Raw genomic sequence first — 25,760 nt, 5'->3', positions numbered from 1 at the left:
GATGTAATCATCTTGTTATTGTCTCATTCACTGGTCTCGTTCTGAGTCTAATCTGGGTTTTATTGTGTTAAGAATTTCACCTCATTGATGATAGAAGCCCTGTGACTGCACACCTATAAAACCAGATTTAGATCAAGTTTGTGACTGGGTCTCAGGGTTAATGTGTGAGCGGGTAGGACAGACAAACAAGACAAGATGGATGGATTAGTATAATCATTCTGAGCTAGGATTAGGCTTTAGTTTAATTAGTGCATTTAAGTTCCTTTTATAAACATTCCTCAAAAAAAAAAAAAAAAAAAAAAAAAAACATTACTGGAGTGCATCTTGAGTCAAAACAATGACAGTGACACATTTTAAGATGTGTCAGTGCAAGTAGCTTTCAGTTAAACCAGCTCAAACATGCATTTTTTTAGGATTAAGCCTTGTCTGTGAAACCGGGGGATAGTGTAATATCATGGCTCAAGGACAATGCCCTAACAGACTAAATTCTCAATAGGGCCTTTCCTCTCATTTCTTATTGCTTTTTTACTACACGTGCCAAGTAGGGATTCACTGGCAAGCTTACTGTGTTTAAAAATGACAAAATGTAGGTCACCTAGTTCTAACAATCACAAGGGTAAAAGTCAGTGATAATGTTTGACCAGGGAGACATAATGGTGGTCACGGATGGTGATCAGTGGTTCCTTTAGTTGGGCAGTTTGACTTGGATTTTGATGTGAGTTTGTGGTCTTTGTAACAGTGTTTACCAATACGCATAATTTGTTGCGAAAAAAGCCAGACACTAAGATGATCAGTTGATCTAGTTTTCAGCATCATAAAGGAAACACTGATCACCATAATGGTGGCCAACATTTTCAATAAAACATCAGCATCTAAATCTCTATTAATTCTGTCCAAACTGCCCAACTAAAGGAAATACAGATCACCATAATGGTGACCAAACATATTCTATAAAACATCAAAACCTAAATTAATTAATGTTAATTCTCAAAAAGAACTTTTGTAGTTGTCTGACAGAAATAAAGTCAATCTGGTTAACCCTCTGGGGTCTGAGCTGTTTTCTGGGCCCTAGTGGTGTTCTGACATGCTCTGACATTTGTGCTTATTTCTGTTACTTGTGACATTTTCATGGCTAAAGTCTAATTACACTGTATTCAGCACAAACTCTGCTACAATAATATATCAGCAGCATGTGTGTAAAAGTTTGTTGTTTTGAGATAATGACATTTATGCGTGGTTTGTGAAAATACAAAAAAAAAAAATCACTGAAATAAGGTCATGAAACCCATACTGATTATTTATTCACAAGACTTTTGAAAATTGTATGACGTAGCCTAGAATATTTGCTCTAAAACTATGTGAAAATCACCCTGACTGCTCATTCAGATAAGACAATATATTGATTTAAAAATTTTACGATGTGTTTTGTGTGAAAAAGCTTTATACGGGAGCTCATTAATATGTAAGCTTTTCACACCTGAGAAAGACAAAGACCCTCCCCTAACGGCCCTATTAGGAGCTATCAGGCCCTATCATTCTGAGCAACCTTGCACAAAGATTGAGGAGATTTAAAAAAGAATGGGCTTTTAGATTATCCATAGAGATTTGTATATCCCCGTTATCAACGTAGTGCATAGCAACAGTAAAAATGTATCTTGACTACTTTTAGTGGTTATTTTGGGAAAAACAGGTGGGGGGCGTTTTACCCCAGGGGGGCGTTTTCCCCCACTCTACCCTACTGTTAAATATTACCTTTTATTGGACTGACAATGACATCTTTTATGATATGCTTGCATTTAATTTAGGTTTCTGTTGGAAATACATTCAATGTTTATTCAATTCTTCCTTTTCGATTAGTGGTTTCCCAGATAGCAACATTATTTCGGCCTAGATCCGGCCCACATCTGGCACATAAAGAATGATGATCTGGCCCACATGCAGCATGGAATGACGATCTTTGGGCGGACCGCTCCTGTTTGCCAGATCTGGGCCACAAGCAGGCCATAGCTAAGAAATAAGAAATAAACCTAGACCTTATCTGAGCCACAAAATATTAAATATGGTATATTAAATATGGAGTCATCTCAGCCTTAATATGCCTGTTAACAAGAAGAGTAACATAAGGAAAGAAGAGAACAGAAAAGAGACAAGCCTATTTTATTACTGATATGTACATTTTTCCGCCATCTTGGATTTTGTCCAAAACCTTTTGCAAACTAGTCCTAGGTTTTTCACCTGATCAGAATCAAAACAGTGCAGAAAGATTCTCTGGAGTCTGATTATCCCCCAAAAAGTTGAAATGTTGATTCACATTAACAGAATTAGATATTTTCACCAATCTTGGTACACATTTGCATGGGCTCAGTCTTTGGTCAACTTGGCGATTGGCAACTTGGTGGCGCTATAACAGGAAATAAACATAAAAATGGCTATAACCGATTCTAAACAAGCATGCAAAGTTTTATGGAGATTGGACCATAGGTGGCGCTGTAACTGTTAAAAAGCTTTAAAACCATAGTATAAAACTCATGGCTCCTAGCATGCATTGCGGCATGACCCATGTCATCATATGCTGATCCTTGATCTCTGTGGGTCACAAAAGGGAAATATTCCTACAATATGTAAAAAAAACTAGTTTCAGAATGTATGATCTGTGGTGAGAAAGTATTGTTGGGGAATAAAGTCAATTAACACTAGAAGTGCCAGAATTCCATAACTACTAGAACTGCCGCAAGCCAGGTCATTTTGACCGCTAGATTCCAAACTCTATATCTTTAATGATAAATACCCAATTGAGAGATTAATGCATTTATTGTATTAGGATATCTTTTAAAAACAAAACAACACCAAACTGTACATTTAAACAAGTTTAATTATACATCTATAAATAATAATATCCGTAGATGTCCAAAATGACGGAGCAGCCTGTTTTCATGTTTACACTGTTCGATCGCGCCCGCACCTTACACACACACACACACACACACACACACACACACACACACACACACACACACACACACACACACACACACACACCATATTCCAGCATTGCAATCTTGACATCGCAGCCTGTTCATTATAGCCATAATAAAATATAATAATAAAATAGTCAACCTAACACATAAAAAATCCCCTGCTCTGTTTATATAGTCAGTAGCCTACAATTCGTACCATTTTGCGCATGTGAAGATTTTTTCCCGTCGATATTGGAACGTGAGTGAAGTACAAAGCATAATAAAGAATAGTTTACCATCCAAATACATCGCAAATGTTGAAACATTTTGATTCTAATTAGAGAGTTACGTGAGCCCAACGCCGCTTACTTTCACTTTCGCTTGAAAGTAGCCTATTTCATTTAGGCTTGTTTGTAGTTATTTTTTCATTCTTGTTCTGTTCTGAATATCATTCCATTTAAATTATTTGTTGTGGAATATGTTTTGTGTATTTTTTACCACATTTTATTGTTGTGTATATTGGTATATGTATAATACTACCGCGAAATTCAGTTCGGTCAATCTGACCGTCTATGGCCGAAATAGGTAAATATGTTAATTTGTTTTTTTGCCTTATGTGTAATTTATATGAAAAACATTTTAAATGAAAATACAGACACTTTTAGGAAAAGTCAGGAACCAGCAGGATTTTATTTATTTTTTAAACAAAGTTATTGCAGATATAAAATTCAAAACGGTCAAAATGACCGCCATGGCAGTTCTAGTGTTAAAAACAAACAACTACTTTTGTTCAGGGATAAGATTAGTGACTTATTGTACTTTATGATGCTGAGAACTAGATCAACTTATCTTCATTTCTGTCTTTCTTTGCAACAAATTATGTGGTAATCACTGTTACAAATACCACAAACTCACAACAAAAGCCAAGATTCAAACTGCCCAACTAAATGAAACTCTAATCACCATAATGGTGACCAAACATTTTCAATAAAACATCAACACCTAAATTAATTAATGTTAATATTCAAAAAGAACTTCTATAGCCGTACGACCGAAATAAAGTAGATCTGGGTCGTAATAAGTGAAGCTAGTAATGCTCTTTGTAGAGTTGTTTAGTCCTCCTCGGCTGAGATCTTGAGAGATTTAACCTCTTTTATCTTCAGTTGATTTCTTCTAAGGCTGTGGCTGTAAGTCTGTTGTCATTCTTGTGTTTCTCTTTCCTTCAGTGATTCTGCTTGTTCACATTGGGTGTTCATCACTAATGCTCAATCATCACTTAATTAATCATTTAATTATCTCATTAAATGAAACACGGATTCAGAGTTACTTTAACTCTCTTTAGAGTGGGACTAAATGTTCTCTGAGCAGAGTTAATTTAACTGGGGATTTTGCTGTGTACCAGGAACCCTTTCTTGCACGTGTGTGGAAGTAAATAGTTGACGTAGCGTGAACCCTACTCTGCATGTTTTCTGTTCCACTGTAGGAGAAAAGTAGTTTGCTGAACTTTATATTTTCACTACCCTGGTATAATATTAATAGTACACTGATAGCTGGACATTTGCAGAAAGTGGGCTAACAGAAAATGATTTATAGAGAGGCATGAGGACTATGAGGGGTAACAACACCACAACAAGTAACCATGATTAAAAAGTTTGTAGACAAACTTTGATGTTGGCTTCACAGCAAAAACATTTTAGAACAACTTTTAAGAAATCATTTGGATTACATTGTAAAGGTTAAAAATATTATGCTGTACAAGGACAGTTCTGCTATAATTAAGTATACCTACCTCAGAAATTGTGCTCTATATGAGTTCAGTGATTCAGGTCAAATGATTGAGAAATAATGATAATGTTAAAACATAACCATACTATACAACTCTGATTATTTGTGACAGTTGTGCAATTTTAATTAAAGGTTACCCTCCTTATGGCCCCTCCCATACCTCTCCTCCTATACCTACAGAGTACATAAGAGCAAGACTACAACCAACATCAAACCTAAACAAGATCTCTGACCATGGCTTTAACAGAAGTGTTACTCTCGGAGGGCACAAGTACAATACTTGCCCTGCTGTTGTTTTTGATTATTTTTCTCTTTTCCATCAGCTCAAGCTCTCAGGATGAGGGAAAATATCCTCCAGGACCCAAACCACTGCCACTGCTGGGGAACCTGCACATGCTGGACCTCAAGAAAACCTACATGAGCCTGTGGGAGGTGAGCAAACATATTTAAATCAGATGATTTTACCTTCTACTGTAACATAATTCTATTTTGGTTTAGTTTCATTGTGTTTTTGTTCTGTTTTCCCTGTTCCCAATTGCCTGTGATCCCTGTCATTATTGTCTGACCTAATTTCATATAATGTGTGCTAGATTGTTCCCTTATTTATAGCAAAATAGCCGGTGTTAAATTAACACTGCTTTGTGTTTATATGGGAACCACCAGCAGGGTGTTAAAAATAACACTGAAGCAGTGTAAGGGTAAGTTTACACGACAACAATGTGCTAAAAACAGAAGCGTTTTTTCTTTGTACAGATGACTGCGTTATCAAAACGATCCCCGTTCATATGGATCCATGAAAACGACCAATAACGCTGTAATTTGCATGCCAGACAAGTAGTTGGCGATGTCACTTTATAAAGAAAGACTATGTGCCTGTGCACATACACATTCATTTACTACAGTATTACTTCGTCTTCTGGGTAAATCTTCAAAAAGCTGGAACCATTCACGGTTATCCCAATTTTACAATGACCTCTGATTTAAAGTCCATTTTTAATTCCTTTTAGAAAAAGTCACACACACAAAGGCTTTGAAATTATATCATCCTTGAGTCTGTCGTAAGGAACCATTCATTTTTCATGAAGACAAAATTTTATATTGTGATGATTTGTGTAATACTAATAACCACTTGTGATGATGTCTGTATGCCATCATTGGTTTGAATTCTAAAGTTAGTCAAATTTAGTTGGGACTCTTTACACTTGATTGTGTAATGAAGGAAGATTCAACAGACATTATTAACTATGCAAATTCTAAGAACACTGGATAAATGCAAAACAAACAATACATTAACAAGAACCAACAGATAACTGAACATAGCAAGGGGTGTATATATATATACACAGCAGGTAACAAGAGGACACTATAACGTGAAAACCTTTTCAAATTTATCCACTTGGGAAATAGACAAACAAGACATTATCCAGATGGATGGATTAGTGTAATCATTCTGAGCTAGGATTAGGCCTTAGTTTAATTAGTGCATTTAAGTTCCTTTTATAAACATTCCTCAAAAAAAAAAAAAAAAAAAGAACATTACTGGAGTGCATTGACAGTGACACATTTTAAGATGTGTCAGTGCAAGTAGCTTTCAGTTAAACCAGCTCAAACATGCATTTTTTTTAGGCTTAAGCCTTGTCTGTGAAACCGGGGGATAGTGTAATATCATGGCTCAAGGACAATGCCCTACAGACTAAATTCTCAATAGGGCCTTTCCTCTCATTTACTTATTGCTTTATTACTACACGTGCCAAGTAGGAATTCACTGGCAAGCTTACTGTTTACAAATGACAAAATGTAGGTCACCTAGTTCTAACAATCACAAGGGTAAAAGTCAGTGGTAATGTTTGACCAGGGAGACATAATGGTGCACTGTAAAACCCAACAAGTTAAGCTAACTCATTTCATTTGAGGAAACCGATTGCCTCAATTCAATTAAGTTTATAAAAACAATAGTTATGAGTACTCTGAACTTATTTTAGTTGAGTTCAGAGGTGGAGATTCCAGGGGTCAGAAAGTAAAAGTCCTACCATATATTTATTCCACCCATGAACTCACACAGCAAACACTCCAGTGTTAAACGAACTCTCCTATGAGTTTATTTGGCTCCAGACTCAAGAGTGTTAAAGTTAATGAGATAATTAAGTGATTGTTTGAGTGATGATTGAGCATTATTGAAAACACCTGATGTTAACAAGCAGAATTACTGAAGGAGAAAATCTCTTTTTTAAGTTGCCATTATGGTGATCAGTGTTTGCTTTAGTTGGGCTCTTGACCCTTAAACTAATAACTTTAGATTTTGTTTGGCTGTTGTATCTGGGTTATAACTCTCAGATGAACAAAGAGAAACGTTGATCAGGTGGTGTTGGTTATGTTTTGACATAATCATAATTTGACCTGAATCACAAAACTTATTTAGAGAGTTAAGTTTAGTTTGTTGATTATAGCTGCCTGTGATTCTAATATTATACCATGTTAATCATTTTCAATGTAATCAGAAAGATTTCTTGAAAGTTGTTCTGATTAAAGGACTTTGAAAAATTATATTATTTGGACACACTGACACCAAGAATCAGCCTGTGATTCTCAACAATGGTGACAATAATAAAGCATGTTGCAGTGCATTCTGGGTGCCACCAATCAAAACTCATCCATGGCTCCCATCATGCATTGCGGTATGAATAAATTATGATCTGAATTGTCTTGTTTTCCTAATTGAATATTCTTTTTGTCACCATTGTTGAGATTCATACACTGAATATTGATGTCTGTGTGTGCCTTAAAGAAAGATTTTCTTTTTCTTTATCAGAACAACTTTTAAGAAATAATTTGAATTATATTGAAAAATCTGGAACTTAATCTGTAGAATTACTGTGATGTTGTAATGACCAATATACATTTAAGTCAGAGATTAGGCTCTAATTGAGTTCAGTGATTCATATCAAATTATGATTATGTTCAAATATAACCAACACCACCTGATCAACTTTTCTTTTTGTTCATCTGGCTGTAATAACTTAGATCAACAGCCAAACAAAATCTAAAGATAATCATTTGAAGGTCAATTGCCCAACTAAATCAAACACTAATCTCCATAACGGTGTCTAAAATTGTGATTTTTCTCCTTCAGTGATTCTGCTTGTTAACATCAGGTGTCTTCAATAATGCTCAATCATCACTCAATCAATCACTTAATTAGCTCATTAACTTTAACACTCTTGAGTCTGGAGCCAAATAAACTACCAGGAGAGTTAATTTAACACTGGAGTTTTTGCTGTGTGAGTTCATGGGTGGAATAAACATATGGCAGGACTTTTACTTTCTGACCCCTGGAATCTCCACCTCTGGTTGAGTTTACTAAAAGTAGATATACTTTGCAGTCAAGAAATTAAGTGATTAATTAAGTGATGATTGAGCATTAGTGATTAACACCTGCTGTTAACGAGCAGAATCAATGAAGGAAAGAGAAACAAAAGAACTACAACTGACTTCCAACCACAGCCTTAGATGAAATCAACTCAAGCTAAAAGACGCTTAAATCTCTAAAGATCTCAGCAGAGGAGGATTAAACCACTACACAAACAGCATTACCAGCTTCACTTATTACTAAACAGTTTGACTTTTGTCATGCGTTTTGTCAGAAGTTGTTATTGAGAATGAACAGAGGGTTAGATGATAATGATTTATTGAGTTTCATTTAAAGACACCATGATAGTGATCAGTGTTTGCTTTAGTTGGGCTCTTGACCCTTGACTTTATAACACCAGTTTTTCCTGTGGCTGCTGTAACTGAGTGTTTATAAAACACATTTGTTATGGCACATACGCCAAGAGAAAATTTGAGCATGTGGTTGTGTTCAGATGATACGAATCATCATTTAGTGACTTGATTCTCTGATGTTTTCCAGAGCCTAATCTCTGATTAGACAGGTGATGTAATACTTGTATTATTCATTATAATAGAATTGATTCTGCTGTAAGGCCCATTGTTGTGACAATCAGATTTTAAAAACCTATACGGTATCATGCTGACTTACACAGAAATCAAGAATCAGCATATGAATCTCAACAATGGTGACCATTAAAAAATTATTCATGCCGCAATGCATGCTGGGAGCCATGGATAAGTTTTGTATTATGCTAGTACCCAGCATGCATCATTTTTTAATGGTCACCATTGTTGAGATTCATATGCTGATTCTTGATGTCTGTGTGAGTCTTAGTAATGCAATAACTTTTTGTGCACAACTATTTGTAAAATCCTTCATATTATCTAATGGTCACAACATGGCTAGCTCTTATGCTGTAGAATCAGTTTTGAGTAAAACTAATATGTTGCCCTTTTAAACAGAAATCAGACTCTGAATGAAATCAGTGAATCAAGTCACTAAATGATGATTGTTCAGACTTGTGTGCCATAACAAATATGTTTTATAAACACTCAATTATAGCAGCCAAAGAAATTCTCAAGCGCAAAAGTCAAGGGCCAAGAGCCCAACTAAAGCAAACGCTGATCTCCATCATGGTGACCTTAAATGAAACTCAAATCATCAACTTCTAAACCTTTGTTAATTCTAATAAGAACTTCTGTAGACGAATGGCAGTAATAAAGTCAAAGTGGTTCGTAATAAGTGAAGCTTGTAATGCTGTTCGTGGAGTTGTTCAATCCTCCTCTGCTGAGATCTTGAGATATTTCATGTCTTCTTTTATCTCCAGTTGATTTTGCTGTGGCTGGAAGTCAGTTGTAGTTCTTGTGTTTCTCTTTCCTTCAGTGATTCTGCTTGTTAACAGCAGGTGCTCATCACTAATGCTCAATCATCACTTAATTAATCACTTAATTATATAATTATCATTCTGGGATCTAGAAATGTTCTATAACTCATTCAGTTTGAGTTCTGTTTCAGTCATTCAAGTTTCGGTAATATTTGAGTGCTGTGAACTCAATTGTATTTAGTACATATTACTGTTAGGTTTTACAGTGTGGTTACGTGGTCAGGGATGGTGATCAGTGGTTCCTTTAGTTGGGCAGTTTGACTTGGATTTTGAAGTGAATTTGTGGTCTTTGTAACAGTGTTTACCAATACGCATAATTTGTTGCGAAAAAAGCCAGAAACTAAGATGCTCAGTTGATCTAGTTTTCAGCATCATAAAGGAAACACTGATCACCATAATGGTGGCCAACATTTTCAATAAAATATCAGCATCTAAATCTCTATTAATTCTGTCCAAACTGCCCAACTAAAGGAAATACAGATCACCATAATGGTGACCAAACATATTCTATAAAACATCAACACCTAAATTAATCAATTGTTAATTATTAAACAAAATTAATTAATGTTAATTCTCAAAAAGAACTTTTGTAGTTGCCTGACAGAAATAAAGTAAATCTGGTTAATAATAAGTGAAGCTGGTAATGCTGTTTGTGGAGTTGTTTAATCCTCGTCTGCTGAGATCTTGAGAGATTTATCATCTTTTATCTCCAGTTCATTTCATCTGAGGCTGTGGCTGGAAGTCAGTTGTAGTTATTTTGTTTTTCTTTCCTTCTGAGATTCTGCTTGTTAACAGCAGGTGTTCATCACTAATGTTGAATCATCACTTAATTAATTCCTTAATTATCTCATTAACTTTAACTCTGATTCAGATTTACTTTAACACTCTTTAGTGTGGGACCAAATGTTCTCTGAGCAGAGCCAATTTAACTCTGGGAATTTTGCTGTGTGCCAATAGATAGATAGACAGTCAGCCAGACAGACAGATTTTGTGTTCATTCAAATGTAGGTCACTGTTCCCACTTGGCTAATAGTTATGGGTAATGTGTGACCAGTGAGGGCATGTTATGGATGTGTTGTCCTACATGTCCATGGATGGATGCCAGTGGATAGATATGGATGGATAGATGGATAGATAGAAAGATTAAATAGACATTTATGGCTTTTCTTATTCTTTTCTCTCTTGCAGCTGTCAAAACAATATGGTTCAGTTTACACAGTGCACCTGGGCCCCAAAAAAGTGGTAATATTGTCAGGATACAAGGCCATCAAACACGCACTAGTGAACCTTTCTGAGGAGTTTGGAGACCGAGATATTACACCCATATTCCATGATTTCAACCAGGGATATGGTAAGGCATCACATTTTCAGATGATCATTTACACACACATTTATTTTTTATTTTTATGCAAATTAATTCAGAACTTAGACTTGCCTTGTAAATAAAGTTGTAAATACAAATAAATAATCTCTTTGTATTCAAGTTAGAAATGTGAGGTCCACTTTAGAGTAATGGGTAAATTATTCCTCTGTAGGGATCGTGTTTTCCAATGGTGAAAACTGGAGAGAAATGAGACGCTTTGCTCTCACAAACCTGCGAGATTTTGGAATGGGAAAGAAAAGAAGTGAAGAGATTATCATTGAAGAAACACAATATTTAAAAGAGGAATTTGAGAAGTTTGAAGGTAAGATTGTTAACCACAAATAAAAAATCATGATGGATGAAACTGATTTGAGTATTAACATCTTGTTCGCCCATATGCAGGAAAACCATTTGATACAACTCTGCCAATGGCCTTGGCTGTTTCGAACGTTGTCTCTGCCATTATCTACAGCACCAGATTTGAGTACACCAACACTACGTTACATCACATGGTCAAACGAGCTTACGAAAACATGAAGATGACTGGATCAGCTTCAGTTCAGGTACCCAGACATTCCTGTACAATCCACCAATAATTCATTGTTATTTTTAATTATTCAAGAATTAATTAAGATTTCAATTAATCAATTAAGATTTATTGTTTATAATGCATGATTTTGGAGTATATGTCAAGGTGTGTGTACAGTGTACAATGATACATTCTGATTCTTTGCAATTCTGTTTGTTTGCAGCTCTACAACATGTTTCCTTGGCTTCGTCCTTTTGTGGCGAATCAGCAACGCATTGTGAATAATGTCAGAGAAACATTCAAACAAAGTGAGGAACTATTAAATGGTTTGAAGAAGACTCTGAACCCTCAGGAGCCCAGAGGAATCGCTGATTCTTTCCTGATACGACAGCAGAAGGACAAGGTACTGTCTATACTTTAAATCAAATAGATTTGTAATTACCATTTTTGACTTTCATTGTCATGACTTCTGCAGGAATCTGGCAAAACAGACTCTTTGTACAATTCAATGAATTTACAATGTACAATCAACAACCTGTTTGGTGCTGGTACTGACACTACGGCCACAACGCTACGCTGGAGTCTTCTACTCATGGCCAAATACCCTGAAATACAAGGTATGACTTCTTTCTTTTATTTACTACTTCAAAGGGAAAAAAATCATTGTTTACAGTGAACAAAGAGTCCTCGATCATAGTCAAGTCAAAACCAGAACTATGCATTATTTTATAACAATTTGAATTCTACACGTTTCCAAATCTAATTTTAAACCATGCAAAGTGTCAAACAGAGTCTAGTATTCAGTAATGCTGTTATATACTTTCATACTGCGGTCTTTCTTGTGAATTTAACTAAGCCGAGGTCCAAGACGAGATTGACAGAGAGATTGGTGGACGTCAGCCAGTGGTGGAAGATAGGAAGAACTTACCATATACAGATGCAGTGATTCATGAAACGCAGAGATTTGCAAACATAGTACCCCTTGGTTCCCCTCGTCAGACCACCTGTGATGTTCATCTGAATGGATTCCTCATCAAGAAGGTCTGGCTCCAATAAGAGCATGCTGTGTTCTTGATTATGTGTTTTCTCCATTTATCATTGATCATTTGTGTTGTTTTATGCAGGGTACCAGTGTGTTCGCACTACTGGTATCTGTATTGAGGGATGAAAATGAGTGGGAAACTCCTGACAGCTTCAACCCAAGACACTTCCTAAATAAGCAGGGCCATTTTGTCAAAAAGGACGCCTTCTTGCCCTTCTCTGCAGGTGCAGTGGACTTCAAATTAGTTATAATTAATAATACCATGCCATCGCAGGTGATTTCTGTAAATACTTTGCTTATTGTTTTTATCAGGCCGCAGGGCTTGTCCTGGAGAGAGTTTGGCCAGGATGGAGCTCTTCCTGTTTTTCACTTCCCTCCTTCAACATTTCCGCTTCACTCCTTCACCTGGAGTGTCTGAAGATGATTTGGATCTCACACCAGTCGTGGGCTTCACCCTGAACCCAGCCCCATACAAACTGTGTGCAGTGAAGCGGTCTTAAAGTTAATATGACCTTTTATTGGACATTTGTCATTTTTTTTATGATATATTTGCATTTATTAATTTATGTTTCCATTGGAAATACATTCAATGTTAATTCAATGCTTCCTTTTAGATAGTATAGTGCCTTTGCTCTTCTTATGTAAGAAGTGTATTTAAGAATATGTTTAATATGTAAATGTATTTATCACATTAAAATGAATCAAATGTTGTTATTAATGTTTAAACCTGAGGAAAAAGTTAGCATTTAAATTGCACTTATGGAAGCACTGTGGAAATAGTGACTACAGATGGTTTCTTTAACCAACAGACAGATTGCACTGTAAAAACCTTTTAAAACCTGTAAAAAAAAGCAAAATTCTGACAGTAAAATACTATTTTCCATTAAAAGAGTAATATACCGTAGCATTCTGAGTAATATTTATTCACTATTCCCTGCATGAGCTTGGTTTAAGAACAGGTATTAATGTTCTATATTACTTTACTCATTCAGCAATTGCTATGCTATGTTAATGATATCAAAGCTTTGCTTTGCCAATTAATATGTTAGCGTTCATTGAATAAGCTAGTTAAAGCTATAGCCGAGTTTCCACTATTAAAAATATTTAAATTGAGATTACATGATCATTTTTAATATGAATTAACTTTCTTAAATATTCTAAGTTAAGAGTTAAAATGAATGTACAAAATAAAAATCAGCAAGGTCTGCTTAATCAGACTTTGAATTCCTTAACGTAAAATACACTGTAAAAAATATTTTGTTGACTTAACTCATTATTTTTTGTTATCTTTTTGCATGTTTTTTTTTAGTTAAACTAACTTATTTGTAAAAGTGTACCTGACAAATTTAGAAAAGTTTACCTGACAAGTTATAAAGTACAATGAACTGATTTCATTTAGTGAAGTAAACTTTGAATTTAAGTTCAGCCAACTAAAGATTAGTTTTCTAAACTACATCCAATAAGTTCAGCCAACTAAAGTGGTGTGTTGAAACCTGCAGCAGTATCAAATAATTAATTACTACTAGAGCATTAATTTGTAAAATACATTTGATAAAAAAAAAGATCACTGATACAATTTACAATAGTTAAGTCACCTTTATTTATATAGCACTTTTTACAATACAGATTGTATCAAAGCAGCTTCACAGTGATAACATGAAAATAATACAACAAAGTTTGTTTCTATAAGAAAAATGTGTCATCTTCCACCTTAAGTAAGGCAGATCAAAATATTAAATGTCCCCAACTAAGCAAGCCAAAAGCCAACACTGTAAAAAATAAAATCTTTTTAAAAAAACAGTCAATGACTGTCAGCTACGGCTGAACGGCTTAACGTAAAAATAAAGTAAAATATCCTTATTTAAATGAAGTGCAAAAAACTTTTACAGAAATTTTCCTTAAATGTTTTATAGAAAAACACTGTTATTTTACAGCTATTTGCTGAATTATTACAATCAAACACCTTCATTGTAAAAAAGAATCCCATAAAAAAACTGTCAAATGACTGTCAGCAATGGCTGCCATACAAAAATAAATATAAAATAAAATTAATGTAAAATATCCTAATTTAAATAAGTGCAAAATACTTTTACAGAAATCTTCATTCATCTTTTTTAACAGAAAAAGTTATTTCACATTTATTCTCTGAATTGTTTTTTACTAAAAACCATGCAGTTAATTACATGCATGATATGCTGTGATTATACATCACTGCATCAGCAACTACACAGTTACTGTCTGTTAAATAAAGCAACATGCAGCATATCACTAGTGTTTCTCTGCTCATCCTGAACTGAAGCTCAGGCTCTACACAAAACACACCATAGAAACACTTTAAACCCCAGAACATTAAACACTACCAGATCTCTCAGGATCTCAGCATCTTCACTTATTACAATCCAGACTGTATTTCTTTCATACAAACATTCTTATTGAGAATTAACAGAGGTTTAGAAGTTGAAGCTTTATTGAAAAGAATAAAGTTTGATGTCACCATGATGGAGATCAGTGTTTGCTTTAGTTGGGCTCTTGACCTTTCAGTTTTTAACTTTAATGTTTCTCTGGCTGCTTTAAAGGGATACTCCACTTTTTTCGGAAATATGCTCATTTTACATCTCCCCAGAGTTAAACAGTTGAGTTTTACCGTTTTAGAATCCATTCAGCCGAACTCCGGGTCTGACGGTACCACTTTTAGCATAGCTTAGCACAGATCATTGATTCTGATGAGTCCAGTAGCATTTCTTTCAAAATGACCAAAGAGTTTCAATATTTTTCCTATTTAAAACTTGACTCTTCTGTAGTTAAACCGTGTACTAAGATCGACGGAAAATGAAAAGTTGCGATTTTCTAAGCCTATATGACTAGGAACTACTCTCATTCCGGCGTAATAATCAAGGAACTGTGCGGCTGTACCATGAGTGCAGCAGGCGTAATGATATGACGCAGCGCCTGAAAATAGGTCTAATAGGTTAGACAAACTTAGTCCCGGTCACGTTGGAAGAAGTTACCGAGCTGGGGACTATTTTCAGGCGCTGCGTCATATCATTACGCCTGCTGCACTCATGGTACAGCCGCACAGTTCCTTGATTATTACGCTGGAATGAGAGTAGTTCCTAGCCATATAGGCTTAGAAAATCGCAACTTTTCATTTTCCGTCGATCTTAGTACACGGTTTAACTACAGAAGAGTCAAGTTTTAAATAGGAAAAATATTTAAACTCTTTGGTCATTTTGAAAGAAATGCTACTGGACTAATCAGAATCAATGATCTGTGCTAAGCTATGCTAAAAGTGGTACCGTCAGACCCGGAGTTCGGCTGAATGGATTCTAAAACGGTAAAACTCAACTGTTTAACTCTGGGGGAGATGTAAAATGAGCTTATTTCCGAAAAAAGTGGAGTATCCCTTTAACTGTGTTTTTCTGATGCATATTTGTAATTGTAGCAACAGTTGATGATGGTCACTTTTTAGGGATAATAGTCATCATGTAGTGTCCTGCTTCATTGATACCATCTGAAGTGAAATATCTGATTAAGTCAATAAATAATAGCTGTTAATTTTGCATGATAAAACTGTTATAGAAGATCCTGCAGTGCTGTGATACTCAGATTTCATTAAGTCATTATACAGAAAATGTTTTGACAAGATCGCATAGACTCACTCAGACATCAAGAATCAGCGTATGAATCGCAACAATGGTGACAATGAAAAAAAATCTGATCAACTCTGAACTACTATAAAGTCACAAAAAGGCTTTGTTGGTTGTCACCATTGTTGAGATTCATATGTTGATTCTTGATGTCTCTATTCACCTTATTTTTAACGGAAATACGGACGCAGCCAGTTGACGGTATTTTGTGCGAGACTTCCGGTAAGGCACTTCCGATCACTGGCGAGCGTTGTTCGTAACAACAAACTCATCGTTATGACTTCGAGGAAGACCGGGATTGTTTGTGCAGTTAGAGGTTGTCATAATAACTGGCACAAAAGAAAGATTTACTTGGAGCAGGAGTGTTTTAATCATCGAATTATTGACATTTTAATAATCAGGCGCCCTATACGACCGGCGACACACTGGCTGCGTGGCGTTTCTGTTGCGTGGTGTTTTCTATGTCTTTGCACACCAGAAACGTCTCTGACGAGGCGTTGCTGCTGCTAGGTGACATGATAAGCCTCATTGGTGATATATTCGACATATGGGGAGAGAGTTGTGGAAGGCACTTAATGTTAAACATAAATATATAGCAGCAAACACAACGTCGGCAGTATTGACGGCAAAATAGGCTACAGAATATTTCGTTCTGTATTGACAGGTGCAATATTTGAAAATCGTTAATATATATATATTTTTTTATATTTAGGCTATATCTGCATTTATGTCAAAACCTAAATTCAAACATCAAAATGTCATTAATATGTATTCATATCAAAATGACATACAAATAGGGCTGCACGATTAATCGCATGAGATTGTTATGCGCATCTCGTCAGTAAAGCCGGTTCCTTGATTAGTAGTAAATCACCATCACCTGCTTTCAGATGGAGCGGCATTTAGGGCTGAGGAGATAATTAAGTGATTAATTTAGTGATGATTGAGCATTATTGAAGACACCTGATGTTAACAAGCAGAATCACTGAAGAAGAAAATCACAAATTGTAAGTTACCATTAAGGTGATGGGTGTTTGCTTTAGTTGGGCTCTAGACCATTATATGTTTACTTTAATATTTACTGTTGTTTGTCTGCTGTTATTGATTTATAACAGTTAAATGAACAACGTAAAATGTTAGTTTATAGTGTTGGTTATGTTTTGACATAATCATGCTGTGATCTGAAAAAGGAAACTTATTGAGATAGTTTGGCTTAACTTGTTAGCAGCAGTTTCGTCATTCTTCAGCCTACGATTATCAGTAGTCTACTTTACTTACAATTCAAAATATTTAATAAACATTGTTCTGATCATAAGACATTCAGATAAATTCATTTAAAACACAGACATCCATCAGCCTGTGAATCTCAACAATGGTGACAGTAATAAAGCATGTTGCAGTGGCTGCCACCAATCACAACTCATTAATGGCTCCCATCATGCATTGCGGTATGAATAAATTATTATCTGAATTGTCTATGTAATTTACTTTTCCTAATTGAATATTCTGCTCCTCACCATTGTTGAGATGCATAGACTGAATCTTGACATCTGTGTGTGCCTAAAAGAATGATTTTTTTTTTTTTAAACAACTTTTAAGAAATCATTTATATTATATAAAAAATTCTGGGCATTTATGCAGATTCACTAACCAACAACATAAATCGAAGTCAGAAAGAAGGATTTTAATGAGTTCAGTGATCAAGTTCAAATGATGATTATCATAATATAACCAACACCATCAGATCACTTTTTTCTTTGTTCAACTGGTGATTATAATTCAGAAACAACAGACAAACAAAATCGAAAGTTAATAATATAAGGGTCAAGAGTCCAACTAAAGCAACCATTGATCGTCATAACGGTAACTTACAATTTGTGATTTTCTCCTTTAGTGATTCTGCTTGTTAACATCAGGTGTCTTCAATAATGTTCAATCATCACTAAATTAATCACTTAATTATCTCATTAACTTAAACACTCTTGAGTGTTGACTCATAGGCTACACTCCCAGGAGTGTTAATTTAACACTGGAGTTTTTGCTGTGTACAAAGAGCCGTAGTTAACTGACAAGCTGAGCCATATCGCAGTAAATATCGCTGGCGATACGTCCGCGATATTAATGCGATATGGCTCAGCTTGTCAGTTAACTACGGCTCTTTGTAGTAAATGCCGCTCCATCTGAAAGCAGGTGATGGCGATTTACTACTAATCAAGGAACCGGCTTTACTGACGAGATGCGCATAACAATCTCATGCGATTAATCGTGCAGCCCTACATACAAACATATTTTCCTATTCTATTTTGCCTGGAAACGCTTCCGAAACGCTTCCAAAACGCTTGCGTGTCGCGTGAAAAATAGGCATCGATTCTATTTCTAGCATGCACGCATTTTCCCTGAGACGCATTTGAAGAAGATTCCCATTTGAAGAAACGACCGTATGTTTGTTCTTTTCATTTCGTGAACACAAGACCTACAGAAGACCACCCGATACCAGAAAAGTGGCTGGGCTACGAAGTCTGAATAAAAACTCCAAGGAGAAACAAAATCATTATAGTAACCCCTGTCATCATGGCATTTATTTTGTATGATTTATAATTATTTATAGCCATCTATGATCTACTTATTGCTATCATGTGCTTTGGTTGCATTCTGATGACATTATTAATACATTTGACATGACAAAATAGCCTACCTCCATAGATATATTAACTTAGTCCAGCGTTGGCTCGACCGTGTTTAGGGCGGTGCTGAAGGCGCCGGCGAAGTTTTGGCAATCTGCCAGCTAGATGCATGAGTGTTTTCAACCAGGTCCAGTACCCGACCTGGGTGAGGCGGGGCTTTAGTTCTTTGTTGTATTCATCTGCTACGGCATGTGTAACATTTTTCTGTCAACTCTGCATAATCCTTCGCAATCGATATCGTTAGTTAGCCCAGAGAAGCGAGGAAACGGAAGTGCCGCACAAAAACCGGAAACTGGACCCATATTTACTTCCGCGTTCGAAAATAAGGTGAATAGCCTTCTACTAAAAAAAAATACCAGCTCAAAACTTACTATATAATATAGATTTTTTTTTTTTTTTCAGATTTTTATAATACTGATGCCACAATATTTCAAGGGTCATGTGAAAAATGATGACATTAACTATATACTTTGTATAAGGCTGAATTCATCTACATATTATGTAATCTAAGTTAATATATTCAGAGATTTGACCATCATATCAGTGAATCAGATCATCACATGATGACCACAACATCACCAATGAATGACCAAGATCATCTGATATATTCTCCAGCATTTATTGCTATAACAAATGTGTATCAAATACACAGTTAAAGCAGCCAGAGAAAAACAACAGTTAAAATCTCAAGGGTCATGAGCCCAACTAAAGCAGACACTGATCTCAATCATGGTGACATCAAATTTATTTTAAAGTTTTTTACACTTTATTTAAATTAGCATATTTTACTTAAATTTTATGGTTTTTGTTTGGCAGCCGCAGCTGCCAGTCATTTGACCCTTTTTTTACGATTTTGTTTTACAATGAAGGTATATGATCGTGATTATTCAGGAATACCTGTAAAATAACAGTGTTTTTCAGTTTATTTAATTTAGGATGTTTTACAGTTTTTTGGGGGGCTGACAGTCATTTGACCATTTTATCATTTAACTGTTTTGTTACTGTTTAATTACAGATTATATTTGTAATTTTACATACATTTTTATGCAATTTAAGAAAACAGAAAAAATACTGTAAGAAAAATACAATCAATTTTCTGTATAAAAATGTGAATTACTGGAATTTGTCATTAATGTCACAATACCTAAAATAACAGCTGAATTTTTATTTTACAGATATTATTTGTAATTTTACAGTGTTTTGAGTACAATTTAAAATTAAAGAAAATTATCGTCAAAAAAATAAGTTATTTTCTGTAAAATTCGTTTTTTTTTTTTTTACAGTGTAATTTAATAGAGGTTATAAACAAGTTGAGGGTGAGTAAATGGTGACAGAATTTACAATTTTGAGTAAACTAACCCTTTATCCAACACCATTGTTAATTTCATCTTTTGTTTCATTTTCAAGTTTGTGGTCTGTGTAATGTCGTTTGCAATGTCGGAGGTGTATTTTGGAGTCTTTTTTTGTGATTGCCTTCGTAACGGTGATAACTTCTACAGGTGAGTAAGATGACATCAACTAAATTAGCTGAAGTATGTGTTAGTTAAGCAGGCAAACATAATATAACTGCCGATGAAACCAACGGAAGGGGAGAAAACAGTGGTTTACCAGGCAGCAGAGTTAAAGTGCTTTTAAACAATCATCCATCAGTTTCTGTTTTTTCTTTTGAATTTGCAGAAGCCATTCCCTCAGGACTGTACATCACTGCTGACGCTCTCCACTAATACACAGAACGGGTTGACGTTGGAGGAGGAAGAGGAAAGAGGAGGAGGAGGAGGAGGAGGAGGAGGAGGAGGAGGAGGAGGAGGAGGAAAGGGTTAGCAATATACCATTATCAATATTGCAAAGTTTTGCTACTAATATTTTTAATGTTGTTTAATTGATAAAAACTATAAACACCATACAACATCATATCTTACCTCATCTTCACCCCACATGTTATTGTTGTTAGTAATAAGTTCTGTTATTGTATTTTAGTTTTTTTCTGTAAACTATAACACTAAAAGGCTGCTGTGACTGTCTGTTTCAGGAGAGTCTGTTCTCTAAGCAAAAACATGGATGCTGACAATGAAGGGCAGAATCATCATCCAGTTACAACAGCTAACACTCTTCTTCAGCATTAGCTGTCTATTTTGTCGAATGCAGTATTAGGTAAACCAATATATATATATATATATATATATATATATATATTTTTAACATTACATTTACATGCATGCATTTGGAAGACACTTTTATCCAAAGCAACTTACATTGTATTTAAGTTTAATTTAAGTTATCCATTCCCTGGAAATCTAAGCTACAGGAATGTATTGAAAAAGAATGAAGCTTTAATGATTTTAATGTAATGGATTATGAGGTAATACCATCCCTGTAGGTGGATTCAGAATCAGATGTAGTCTTATTAATGTCAAAGTACATGCAGCATCAAGTTTGAGAGTTAGGGAAAATTCTGCCAACACCGGTCTGAAAAAATAATATATATTTTCCCTGCTTGCATTCTGAAAATCAACCCTGATGGCACCAAACACCAAAGGCACAGATCAGTAAAGGTCTTACTGTGCAGTAAAGGCACATATCAACTAAAGCAAACAATGATCGCCATAACGGTGGCTTACAATTTGAGATTTTCTCCTTCAGTGATTCTGCTTGTTAACATCAGGTGTCTTCAATAATAGTCAATCATCACTCAATTAATCACTTAATTATCTCATTAACTTCAACACTCTTGAGTGTGGACTCATATACACTCCCAGGAGTGTTAATTTAACACAGGAGTTTTTGCTGTGTACAAAGAGCCGTAGTTAACTGACAAGCTGAGCCATATCGCATTAATTATCGCTGGCGATACGTCCGCGATATTAATGCGATATGGCTCAGCTTGTCAGTTAACTACGGCTCTTTGTAATAAATGCCGCTTCATCTGAAAGCAGGTGATGGTGATGTACTACTAATCAAGGAACCGGCTTTACTGACGAGATGCGCATAACAATATCGTGCGATATATTGCCCAGCCCTAAATGAGGGTATAGGGTGTGATTTGGAACACAGTCTCTGAGTGTCAACTTTGAGCACAGTATATTTGTAAAGACCACCCATTGGCCCAACGTCGGAAGTCCAACGGTATGGGTGAAGGGATAATGTGTGTGTCTTTTCAGCGCTCCAGTGAAGTTCACTTAATTTATTGGAATTTAGTTTCAATATTACTTTAGCTTTACGCTTAAACTGACTCCAATTTCAAATGATAATCAAATTTAGATTGTGTTTCTTATTAGAAAATAATCATAAATATTGATTATGAAGTAATTTAGATCTTTGATTACTCTGGGTATCCCATGATTTCAAATATCCGTTCATTAGGGACCCGGTGTCGCTTTGACACGTCACGTCACGAATGTGCGCTCACAATTACAAACTAGCCAGTTCTGAAATAGTCAGATGGTGCAGTGCAATTATTTTACCCTAAGCGGCCGCTCACTGCTGACTCATAACAAAGGTGTTTTTTTTTTTTTTTTTTATATATATAGTTGCAAGCTTGCAACGTGCTAAGTTAGTGATAGTCAGAAATCAGAAGGTCTCCTTAATGATGTGCCCCATGCTCCATTCATTAGTGCCTTCGGTTTGATCTAGAGATTTGCGGAAACACCAGACTGCACATTAATCTAGGAAGAATGATCTCAGAATACTTCAGAATAAATGTCATGATCCTGGTTCTTTCTTTCTCTTTTTCTTTTCTTTGCCTCCCTCTGCTGGTTGTTTTACGTCCTACCTTCTCTTTTCTTACACACTTACACGCACACCCATTATCTCTTCCTCTCATTACCATCTGCTGGCTCTCGTTCTCTTCTCATCACACCTGTTCTCTATCTTTCTCTTTTGTCTACGCTATATCTAGCTCTTTTTCGTGTCTGTGTTGTCGGATTATTGTTTGACCTTGATGCACGTTGAAGACTGCTACCGTGACTTCTCAGAAGTTTTTTCTCTTGTCCTGTCTTGTCCTGTCCTGTCTTGTCCTGTCTAGTCCTGATTTACCACTTCTGTGCTGTATCCAGTTACCTCCGTGGAGTGTAGCAGAGGGCTCCTCATCTCACCTGTTGTCCAGTCCTCGCTGCTCAAGAGCCGCCCGGATCTACGGCTGATATCATCATTTACTGTTTTTAGAAAAAGCAGCGAAGTACCCCTTGGTTACCTTTTGTGAAGAGATTTTCTGTTTATCAGCCTGAGCGGCGTTGCCTTATTTTCTCATTAAAAGACTGCTTTCGTCTCTGGACCCCTCTGTTTCTTGACAATAAATCAAGATGTAACATTTATTTGTCAGGTAAAAATGTATCATGCCAGTTACACAAGTGATTAAAAGCCAATTCAGAAATAATAAATACATGACATCAATTACTCAAAGATGACTCTAAAAGTAAGCAATGCATTCCTGACAGAGACATTCAGTGTTGTGTGAATGTGTTTTAAGTGTAAGACTTGAGAAAACACTGACACCACAATGCATGGGGGTTTTCCTGGTTACAGATTCCCAGAGTCTGCTCTGTCACCTACCCTTAATACCCAGACCAGAACAAAAGGGTTGTACCAATATTTTTTAGCGTTGTTTCGGGTCAATTTATGTACCCCAGGGGGTAACACCTGGTTTCAGGGAGAGTGGAGATATCTTGAAGAGATATCACCCAAAGAGGAGAAGAGGATTCTCCTAAGTTCTCAATCTTTCTCATAATACCAATGACTGCAATGAAATTAAGACCATTTTACCAATCGCACTGAGACATTTAAAATGATACCAAACATGAAAAGGAAAACAATAGATTCACAAGATACATCATGTTAAAATAGACATTCTTATTGAACTTTTGGTGATTTGACCCCGGGGGAGAGGAATAGTGGAGGGAGAGGGGGATGCAGAGATAAGGAAGGAGAAAAGTTTGGACAGGACAATGTCCTGTGATCTTTCTTTGCGATCTTCTGTCCAGGGTGTATTTTATTGCTTTATTGCAGGGTGAGTTTTGTCTTAGCAGGAAAATCAGTTCTTACATTTTCCTGTAGGCTTCTTTCTTGAAAATCAAAAAAAAAAAAATACCCAGAATGCATTGTTTTATATGGTGCATTACTGTTTTTATGGAAAATGGTATGTTGAATTTTGCTGGGTTTTTTTACAGCAAGGTTTTACAGTGTAGGCATTTTCTAACATCTCATGCAAAATATGCAGTGTTCATGAAACAAGACCAAATCAGTGTAATATTAAAAACAATATATATATATATATACTTTGAAGTGAAGCAACACATTGAGAAAAACAATTATTTCCATGTAAAAAAAAATTCTCCCATCACTACTAAATCTTATCAAACTGTCCCTTTTTAAGCATGACAAGCACTTCAAAGTTCAATAACAATGAGAAACATGTAAATTTAACTGATTAGTAGGAATAATAATTGCAAAATTAGTAAAACGTTAAAGAAAGAAGCATGGTTTCCACTGTTAAACAATGCACAGTTCAGGTCACTTCTTGTTCCAGTGCTATTCAACACGAACACAGTCTCACACCAGAGATCTGGCTGATCTGTTCTTTTCATGACAGCAGTGACTTTAAACTTCTCATATGGAGGAATCAGCACCTCTTTCTCATCGGGATACTTTGAATATTTTGTCAAATTAGCACCTTCACAAGTGTAGATTTCAAAACAAGATTTATTTCCAAAACCCTGTATTACTTTACGATCAAGAGAGGAGGATGAAAATGAGCTCAAACGAACCTCTTTGCTCTGAACATCAAATTCAACATTTGTACCACGATAAGTTACATAGCATCTATTTTGTGTTTTCTTCAGAATTTGTATCGCTTCTGTTAACAGAAAGTGAAGTGAATACCATTTGAATGTCCCTGCTTTATATCTTTGTTCGTCAGTACGAGTGGCACTAGTGAAATCACTATATACTTTAGAGTCTTTGTTAGTGTTGAATGGCGACAGAGTGAATCTGTTGCAAGTTATCCTCTGCTTTCCTGGCTTTCTCTTCACCTTCTTGCCAAGTCTTATTAAATTCAGCTGAGGTCGATTTTTCCTTCTCTAGATATGTTGTGTTCACCAGGTCTGCCATTTTCACAGTACAACCATCATATTGATCATCAACTGAATTCAGTGCGAAATCCAATGGATATATCGTTCCTTCAACAGCAGCTCTGTGATCCTGCAGCAACAGAAATCATAATGATCACATCATCAGTATTCATGTCTGTAATATTCATACTAGAACACAAGCTTACCTGTCCTAGAGCAGCTAAAATGAGAAGAAGAGCTTCAATGATCAGCAGCATCTTGATTCAGTCAAATCCCTCTAGTAGATCTTGTGAAGAACTGATGCTGAAAGAAAACCAGAAACACAACAGCGGCTCACATACCAAATCTATCATTGCAATAAGAATATGTGCATAGATATACACATCAAAACTGTTCACCATCATAAACAGTTAAAAAAATCACATTTATTCAAATGGTAAAACTATTTGAATAATTACTTAAACCTGTGATGTTCACTGATGGAAGTGTTATATTGACCATTAACCACAAACTTACCTGAGCAAACTGTTGTTTCTTGTTGTCAGATCCCGTTTCGTTATTTTTCAGGAGCAACAGCGAGAGAAGATCAGAAGTCTGTCGCTCTCAGCCAGACGACAACGACTCTTCAAACTAAGAGAAGAGGAATGTGGCTTTTGTATATTGCTAATCGTCCATGTCCATGTCTTCTGGGTGTGTGTGTCTGTGTGTGTGTGAGATTGCATTGAAATGATGCATTACAGTACACTATAAAAAACATGTATGTTTTTCAAAAACTGTCATAATTCTTTCCCTCTCTGAACCAAGTGTAAATATATAACTTTAATATTAGGCAAATATATTAGTACCACGCTATCTCATTGCAGTGTATACTGGTATACTTAGTGTAAAATTGTTTGTCCAGATTACTCTATTTGAGACA

The 25,760-nt window shown here is 35.7% G+C and overlaps 1 protein-coding gene and 1 pseudogene across 2 annotated transcripts; one reads left to right on the top strand and one right to left on the bottom strand.

Annotated features, from left to right (window-relative positions):
- The first annotated feature begins 4,925 nt into the window (after positions 1–4,925).
- Positions 4,926–13,346, top strand: LOC311277916 (cytochrome P450 2K6-like). The gene is made up of 9 exons (XM_084388395.1): positions 4,926–5,174; positions 10,703–10,865; positions 11,050–11,199; positions 11,280–11,440; positions 11,630–11,809; positions 11,882–12,023; positions 12,263–12,447; positions 12,531–12,672; positions 12,761–13,346. Exons 1-9 carry the CDS (start codon positions 4,977–4,979, stop codon positions 12,946–12,948), a joined length of 1,509 nt encoding a protein of 502 aa, XP_084244521.1. The 5' UTR covers positions 4,926–4,976; the 3' UTR covers positions 12,949–13,346.
- A 9,000-nt stretch (positions 13,347–22,346) lies between these two features.
- LOC311304528 (ecto-ADP-ribosyltransferase 4-like) lies at positions 22,347–25,465 on the bottom strand (annotated as a pseudogene). Its single transcript, XR_014630306.1, has 4 exons — positions 25,358–25,465; positions 25,048–25,144; positions 24,262–24,971; positions 22,347–22,405 (listed from the first exon to the last, which is right to left on the bottom strand). The product of XR_014630306.1 is annotated as an ecto-ADP-ribosyltransferase 4-like (transcript).
- Between the last annotated feature and the right edge of the window lie 295 nt (positions 25,466–25,760).

Source organism: Rutilus rutilus, assembly GCF_951802725.1.
Source record: "Rutilus rutilus genome assembly, chromosome: 1".
Lineage (NCBI taxonomy): Eukaryota > Metazoa > Chordata > Actinopteri > Cypriniformes > Leuciscidae > Rutilus > Rutilus rutilus.
This window is presented reverse-complemented; position numbering and strand designations above follow the sequence as displayed.